General features: G+C 40.6%; 1 protein-coding gene across 2 annotated transcripts in view; it reads left to right on the forward strand.

The window, feature by feature from the left end:
• The window catches only part of LOC146860263 (uncharacterized), a 200205-nt gene extending 191596 nt beyond the window's left edge, over positions 1 to 8609 (forward strand). For both annotated transcript variants that reach the window (XM_085644100.1, XM_085644101.1), the window contains 2 exons: positions 5610 to 5657; positions 5757 to 8609. In XM_085644100.1, coding sequence (XP_085500226.1) covers positions 5610 to 5657; positions 5757 to 5794 — 86 coding nt within the window. In that variant the 3' untranslated portion in view covers positions 5795 to 8609. The remainder of the gene's footprint in view (positions 1 to 5609; positions 5658 to 5756) is intronic.
• The last annotated feature ends 643 nt before the right edge of the window (positions 8610 to 9252 follow it).

Raw genomic sequence — 9252 nt, forward strand, 5'->3', positions numbered from 1 at the left:
ACAAACAACTAGAGGGCCCAAGAACAGACTCACAAAGTAAAAACCCTGACAATAGGTATAGATGGCATAAGAGAATTAATTGTAGCTATGGAAGAGCAAGACCTGAGAGAGGGAATGAGTGTAAGGAAAGGACGGGGGAGCACAAAGGGGCAGTACTAATAAAAACATTCAGCATAACATAAATCAACTGGTATGGAATGGGTAGGGAAAGTTCAACATGGGAGCAGGACCATCATACTGCACAGCCAATGAGATACCCTCCCATTAGTGACCTAGAGCATAGGCAGGTCTTCACCACACATAGAAAAACTGGTAGTACTAGACAAGTGGGTTGGAAAGTGTATATGACGAACTTCCCCAAGCTTAGTCTCTCTTCATATAGGGAAGAAGAAGAGTCGTTGAAAAACAAGGTAATACACTGGATCCAACACAAGCATAATTGTCTATCAGTAATACACACAGATGTATTGGAGGTGGAGCACCTAACCAGTATAAAAGTAGCTCACAACATCATACTCCTCACATTAAAAACAAAAAACATAGCTGATGGGTTAATAGCACTTTATTTGAGAACAGGTCCACCTTCTAGTACCCTGATGAGATTCAAACTACACAATTATTGTGGTACAATAGAAGGGAGCCATCAAGAACTTGCTAACTCCAGACCATTATCAAATCTTGGTCCTTCACAAAAAAACTTGGAGGCAGTTGATTGACAGCCAATGCTGTCCCCTACATTTGTTCGAAGTGTGGGGCCTCTAAATCTGCTTGATGAAACTCTATTCCAATTGACTTCACAGTCAAGCCACACGCTAACCATGCAGATAGGGGAGATACAGGGGTAGACCCTGTCTAATGTAGCGCCCAACCCTGGAACAAAGTAAGACCGCCATTAGAAAAGCGTCTGATATCATGGAATATAGCTGGGCTAAAACAAAAACGAATAGACTGCGAATGGCAGGAGTATATTTATCAAAGCGACTTCTGCCTGCTGTAAGAAACCTGGGCATTGGAAACCCAGTACAAGCTTGACTATAAAACATTCAGTGTTAGTGCCGTTCCCTCAACGAGAGGCAGACCGTCAGGTGGTCCGGTATTATGTGTAAAAATCACCCTAAATGTTGAAACATCTCAGCTGGAATTTACATCACAGGACAATTTGGGGATTAGGGTAAAAACACATAATAAAGAAGAAATCTACATAGTAAACATTTACAATAGACCAAGTCCAGCTATCAAGGAATCTCCAGTGACATAGCTAATCTCCCCCTACAATTGTAATTGTAGGGGGAGATTTTAATTGTAAATTTGAACTGGTAGTGGGGTTGGAAACCATCTCTGAAGAAGAGGATATGGCAAATAATGTCCCTTCCCTGGAGGACGGCCCACTGTGCCCTGTACAGTTGCAGTGGCGCAACTTGTTCGATTAGTTTCAGGGCAGGGACTTAGGGCCTGTAATGGTAGGTTGCCCTTAGACAGACATTTAACAGGGGATCTACTAAGAACAGTATTTACTACATAATGGTAACTGCTAATTCCTGGTTTAATATACTCGATTTAAATGTCAAAATCAGAGATTACAGCGATCATTACTCATTATGCCTAACAATAGCAGGATCCTTCTTTGAAACCAGGAATCTGAGAAACAATGTTAGTATCATAACTCCAATTCAACCAATAGTCAGTAATAATCATAGAGCCCTAAAATGGCCATCGATTGTAGGTAACGATAAAGTTATGACAAGGATCTGTAATCCTTTCTCAGATGTCATATCCCCTTATATATAATGATTTACTCTAGAGATTCCTATAGCACAGATCCACCACAATATGATAGATAAACTGAAATTGATTCTGAGTAAACTCCCCAGAGAAAATTAGGTGGAGGGTGTAGCTATCTATCCCTCAGTTAACCATTGGTACAACAGTGAGTACCGCAAAGCAAAGAGAGAGTTACTAGTGGCAGCGAAATCTAATGATGTTGAGGCACTAAGAAATAAAAGGGCCAAGTACAAAAAATTACTAACACAAACAAAGAGAGACTGGGATGACTGCGTATGGGCCGAACTGATCATCGCAGCCAAGATTAAGGACCATCCCGGTTTCTGGAGACAATTAGCCAAGGGCAACAAAACAGGAAGAACCAGCATGGATCTCTTCTTGGACTCAGGTAGATGGCTTAGCCATTTTTCAAAACTATATTCAGATGGCTACTACCGAATCAACAAGTAATCAACCAAGAAACATAACAAACCCCGCAGCAATCTCCCAAAATGGACAAATTTATGCCCCATATTTCAGTATAGATGAAACATTGACAGCTATTGATGACGTTAAGCCTGGGAAAGCACCGGGCCCGATAAAATACTTGGCGATCTGCTGAGACACAACAAAGCTGTATGGGGACCTTATAGAAATCTTCTCTGTAACGCTGTGGCAGCAGGAGCCCCATTACCAGAGTCATGGAAAGGGGCTAAAATTTTTCCAATTTTTAAAAAAGGAGTCCAACAAGATCTTGCCAACTATAGCCTAATAAGCCTAATTGATAACCTACAAAAGATTTATGCTAAGCAGATATTATAAAAACGTAATGATTGGATAGAGGGAAAACACATTTTATCGCAGTCTCAGGCTGGGTTTAGAGCTAGAACCAGTACAATTGACCAGGTCTTCAGACTCCTCTGTATAGGATGGAAATACACTACCCTAAAGAAAGGTCACTTGTACATAGCTTTCATAGATTTGAAGGCCGTCTTTGACCTTATTCCCAGAGATTTGCTTTGGAGATTCCTCAAAAATCAAGGTGTACCCGAGGAGCTCCTTATACAGATAGTGAGATTGCATGAATATAACTATGCAACAGTTAGATGGGGACCCAGGGGAGAACTCACCAAGGCAATCTCTATAAGGAGGGGAGTAAGGCAGGGCTGTGTGCTGGCACCCGCCCTCCTCTCATTATATGTAAATGACACTGCAAATCATCTTTTAGTGTGCAGACATGATACACCGAAGTTAGGAGGGTTGTCAGTACCGGCTCTTTTATTTTCTGATGACACTATATTATTATCACAAGCCCCGAATGGTCTTCAAATTCTATTAGATTCATTTAGTGAATATTGTGACTCAAAGGGCCTTAAATAAATTCTAGTAAAACAAAATATATGGTAGTTAAACCACATACATTTTTAAAGAAAAATATTACAGTCCAATAACAGAAGCTAGAATACATACCCAATTTTAATTACCTAGGTATCTCATTAGATACTAAACTGACTTGGTACCCACACTTGCAAAAAAGTAAGGGTTTTTTGCTCCAAAATTTCTCACCAATATTGAAAAAACACCAGAATAGTGTAAACAAGGCCATGTCCCCAGCACTTGAAGTCTATAAATATAGGGCACAATCTGCAACCCTTTATGGTGCAGAACTTTGGGGGGCTACTAGCAGGAATACGTTTGTGGGGGAGGAAAACAAGTTTTTCAGGATGTTGTTAAGTCTTCCTGTATGCACACCCATGATTCCTATTACCCTAGATTTTAATATAAAGCGAATAGACCATCAGGTTATATTGAGGCTGTTGCTATTCTGGGTGCGTTTGTGGACCACCGAAGAACTCACAAGTTACAAAGAAGGGTTCAAAGAGATCCTAAGGCTTGATCAGAGTGTTAGCTTCCAGTGGGTCAAGCACATGGTTTTGCAAACTAGGGTTAAACCATTATTGGGAAGCGCCCATCTCATTGACATCGTCCTCAAAACAGATCTTGAAAGCTACATCTCAGGCATTCATGCAAAATAGTATCTCCCACAGTTCAGATATTAGCAGACTGACATCACAGTTCCTCTTTAAAGAATCATTCCCACTTTTCGAGCAATATCTGGATGAAGTCCAACTATAATTGGCAAAATCTCTGTATTTGAAGTTCCGCTATAATGTTTTACAAGTACGTTCTAATACAGCAAAATGGGCACGAAAAAATGTTGATGATAGTGATGTCTACTGCCCCTTATGCCAACCAAACGCAGTAAAAAATTATTCCTATATACTATTTTTCTGTCCAGAATATGACATCCCAAGGTGAAAATGGATCAAACCTATTTACCGGAACTCGGAAACCAGGTCTTGCTCAGAAGCTACAAGGATTTTAAAAACAGAGATTTCACAGAAAATTGTTTGTAGTGTTAGCAGATACTTATTTGCCATCGACTTAATACAAAAAAGGCATAAAATGTGAATTTCTTTTTTCAAATGGTCAAGAATTTTGAACCTTAAATGTCGCAATTTTCATGTTCTGTTTTAAGTATCTATATGTACTTTTCTAGGATTTTTTAACTAATTCTCTGCCTAGAACTCATATTTCCTTCTGTTATATGAAATTTCAATGTGGCATTAAAAACCGCAGGCTTAGCATTTATATTTAATTTTATTTAACAAATTGAGAAACTGGTTTTATACTACTACAAAGATAAAAACGTTACTTATTATGACCGCTACGGGGTGAATTATGGAATGATTAATTGTAATTATGCTTACCTAACATGTATGAACTGTTTTATCTTGTATCCTTCATCGTTTTTTAAACCGAATAAAGATTAATGATGAATGAATTCAGTGATAAATCAGACCCTGATATTGGAGTCTCCAGACATCCCAGTAGTTCCCTAAAGTATCCCACACATTTCTGGAGGTGCACTAAAGTTAAAAGATTTTTTTTAGATTCTCTCCTGGTGTCATTTAATTTTACACCCTGCACAGTTTAGCCAAGATCAAGCAAAAGTGAGTTACTTGATTCATTGCCTTACTGTAACAGCTAAGCACTAACCTGGTAGGTTGTGTAATCATGTAGGCGTGAGATGAGATCAAAGAAGATAGCTCCCCACACCTCCCAGAAACTCTCACAGCGTGAATGTAGTTCTAAAGTCCAAACTGGGCCAGTCTCCAGGGGAAAGAGCAGGGGTGTAGCTTCCTTTGGTGCAACAGGTGTAGTTGCACTGGGGCACAGAGACCTGAGTGGCCCCTGACCCCTGATTATCGCTGTATTTTTGAAAATTCAAAAGGCAGCCAAAGAACCCATTTCCTTCCTTGCACTAGAGCCCATGACTAACTGGCTATGCTACTGGGTAAGGGAAATGGGATTTGAAACAAAGAGAGAAGGCTTTTGATCTGCATGGCCACTCTCCACATAGACGTCCCTTCTATGCCTTCTGACTGGTGTCTTCAATAACTTCTGTAAGACTAAACTACAGTATTAGCTCCCTAATTCTCTGATTACCACATCACCTTTTCCAGATCTTACCTACTTATGTCCTCTTTTCTACTAGGGAGGTTATGTTACTTTGACTTCAGGACCGTGTTTATTTTAATAGTATGTCAAAAGAAAAGAAAAAAGCGAGGTAGTTGCTTCTAGGGTATTTGACTTTAATTCTTTTCTACCCCTTCTTAAGAACTTTCCAAACTCCCACCTTCTGATAACTCTACCAGTTCTGGTGGCCAAGTGTCAAAAATTCAAAACAAGGCTAGTATACATTCTTTTAAAAGATGTCTTGAAAAATAAACCAACAGATTCTTTTTTTATAAAAATAACTTCTTGTCTCTTGTCTTTCCTTTTAGGTACAAGAATGTTCCGCTGCAGAAAAGTGTTGAAAGATTCCCAGGATGGTAAATAATAGAATCACTTCTAGTACAGTGCAAGTTTGCATTACCATTATTTCCAGGCAGACCTCTGATTGTGAATTGTCTTTGTTTCTTTTCTTGCAGTTTGTGGTGGAATCGGTTACTGTGTTAGGCGGTCATGAAAAAGAAGTTTTGCACACGGACAGGAACTGCAGATCATGGTTAATGAGTAGCAGAAAACTCAAACCAGACTCCACACGATATTGCGGCATATATTTGCAAATTTTGCTGCACAAAAATTGAAATTTTGTGGCATTATTACCGCACTTTATTTTACTTGTAATCATTACTTTTCAGTCGTAAATCAATGGAAACTGTTCTAGCATAGTATTCCACTTTCAAATAGGCATGTTTAAAGTGTCTGAAAGTATTTGTTTGCTATGCTAAGTCACCGAGTCCTGTAATGGTTGGCAGCAACATTTTTCTCATGTTGCTGGCAGCCAATCAGAGAACTTGCGGGACTCTGACTTCCACAGTAGCGAGATGGCCCAGGGGAAATAAAGATTCCAGGGCCAATCATAACTCTCTACTTTTAAATTAGTGGGCCCACGAGAGTCTAAGACACTCTTGCAAGCCTAAATGCACCTCTGGTGAGTCCCAAAACAAGAAAAGAGGGGATGGATTGGTGCCCAATGCTGCTCCCTGCTTCCTGTCTACTCTCGCCCCAGGACAGGGTGCAGGCACCCCTACCACGAACAGTGGCATTAACCATTCCACTCTCCCACTAACAACCCCACACATGATTATAGTGACTGACCCCACCCCTCACCCCCACCTTCCACCTACCACCACCCCGCCTTCATGTCACAAGTCCTAAAAAAAGTGGGGGGACTAACCAAGTTAGGTAGTTTGAAAGTGACATCATGGCGCATGCCACCATGGCACATGACGCCACGACGCATGACATTACACATGGGATCACAGAAGTGAACTCTCTGGAAGTGACATCATATATTAAGACCTCACACATGTTTACCAGGTATATCATGAGTACATTTAAGTGCATTATGAGATTTAACAAATAAAATTTTGTTTTGGGCTTACGCTAAATAAAGTGCAATCCCGACGCAAAATCTGGGCCTCAACTAATAACATTTTTTGTTTTCAAAACCTTGCCACAAAAAAAATTGCCAACGAGGAGCACCTTGGCAGTACATCTCTTTGCCTAATTTTTTGCAAAGCCTGCATTTTAAAATATTGTATGGGGTTAAGTCATCTGCTACAGAGGTGCCCAGTAAATCTCAAAGAATAATAATAATGGTGAGATAACTCTGGAGGTTAAAGCATTTGTTGGAGAGATCTGTGTTTTGTATAGTCCCAGATTTGCATCAAAGTAGTATAGAAGGTTAATGTGTCTCCTGAAATGCACATCATCTAACATGCAGATGGATGATTTTTATTTTATGGAGTTAGGTAAGTAAGTTACTGCTTTGAACACAAATACCCTTTTGTTAATTACAGTTCATAAATTGTAATCCTTCTAATATAGCACAGTGAGTTATAAAGGACATGTGACACCTACACCTTATAACCATCACTGGCTCATGTAACACATCTTGTACATTGATTTAAACACTTACATGATTTATAACCACTGTATAATGAGTAGGTTATGTAAAGCGCTCTGACACCCTGCATTGGGATTAGTAGCGCTATAAAAGAAATAAAATAGTACTATTTAAATTGTTATTTTTTTAAATACTTGTACATACCAACACATCTGACATTCTTACAGTGCATGCACTTACTTACATAAAGGACCTGAACAAAGTCAAAAGCATGCCTCTCTTAAGTACCTGTGAAGAGAGAACAGGCTGTGTGGTTTTGTTTCCCCTCTATTGTATTTGTATTTAAGTGAGGTTCCAGGTCAGGTCCAGTCAGGATACTCGATCAAAAGGAGACACCTGATGGCCCCTTAACTTGGCCTTTATCTTAAGCACAGCTGGAGGGGACAATAAAAAAGCCTCCCTTGCTGCCTGCACGTTATTGCTGAAAACGGAATGCAGGAATTGCCCGCCACGCGTGGCACGTGAAAGGGATTTTTTGCCTGTTTCTTCAGGACTGCTGCAGCTTTAGGCTGCCCACGCCCTAATTAGACCTGATTTTGCGGGCACTTTTGTAAAAAAGTGCAGCCTTTTTACAAAAGTGACGATTTTGCAATTATTTTGCAAATCGCGAAAACCTTGAGGGTCTGTCCACCACAGGCAGAAACCAGCTGGAGCTGCCTCAGGATTAGGATTTAGATAAGAAAAAAAATAACAACCTTTTAGGATTGTGTGGACATGGCTTTTACTCCAGCTTTGTCCCAAAATTGGTCAAAAGTTCTTGAGAGAGCTAAAACTTTCATAAGAGTGCAATTTTGATTTTGGGATGCAACATACAAGGCGCAACACATTAGCTACACACCCGCTCATCCAGATCCCTTCGTCCGGGCGTTTCTGACAGGACATCGCCCCAAGGACCCTCCCCACTGGCTTGGGTTTGGTTGGGTGTTGTTGATGAAATTGCTTTTGTAACCTTGGGGCATATGCCCTTTTTCTTGTTGAATCTAGGTTAGACCTCACTTTATATTTAGCTTCATCTCCCACCTGAACAGAGGGTTATACAGGTGTAAAACTAGTTCCTTCAGTCCCAGTGTTTTATCAGTGAAACATGAAATAATGGGTGTACTGGTAAGGCAGCGGACTACTCTAACTTGATGGTTACTGGGCTGGCAATCTTGATAATCTTAAAAACTCCAACAAACATAGTTTGAAATGTGTTGCATTTCTTGAGACATCAGTATTTTATGGATAGCCTCACTTGTTCCCTAATGTTATATGTCTTTCTGAGCCTGCAGTGTCTACCCGTGTAAGCCTTGTATTTTCTTTTAGCATGTGATAAATGATTTTGAGATGTTTTTTGACTAGCCATGAGATGTTTGTGAAATTCATATGCTGCAGGTACTAGTTCTGGTGTTTACATTTCTGTGTTCATCATTCAAGGATGAAGACCATACTTAGAATAGCCTAGTGATTAATGAGTAAAATTATTATATGCAAATTCAGCATTCCATAAAAAATCTCCCGAAATTGAACCAGCTGTATTGTCTGAAATTCCAGCTATTGCTCAAGATACTGATTTATTCTTCAGCCTGTCCATCAGTTTTAGGGTGATGGCTGCAAGATAATCTATCATCAGCAGCGGAAAGAGGGAATATAGCGGCCGGCTGACTGACACATCCGGTCGGGAGCGTTCACCTGCCCGAGGGAGACCCATGACACATAATTAGATATTTTTCCAGATTATTTTGCAACAATGCACGGGCCATAATCACAAGGTACAAAAATATAATAGAGGTGCCTACAGACCTGCGGAAGAAAGTTGTTTTTCCCCCGCGTGCGTGAGTGTCTGGCCACACCCGATGGTTCTGCGGAAGCCGAGTCTCTGGGGCCAAGAGCAGTCCATTGAGCATAACGCTGAGACTGAGGGAGTGCGTGCGCACGGCGGCAGCGTGTGGGCAGAGGCAGCGGAGTGGCTGAGGTCTACGCAGAGGGCAGCAGCCAGAATTGCGCACAGAGGAGCGGTAGGCTGCACTGGG

The sequence above is a fragment of the Triturus cristatus genome, chromosome 3_1, assembly GCF_964204655.1.
Source record: "Triturus cristatus chromosome 3_1, aTriCri1.1, whole genome shotgun sequence".
In the NCBI taxonomy this organism is placed as follows: Eukaryota; Metazoa; Chordata; class Amphibia; order Caudata; family Salamandridae; genus Triturus; species Triturus cristatus.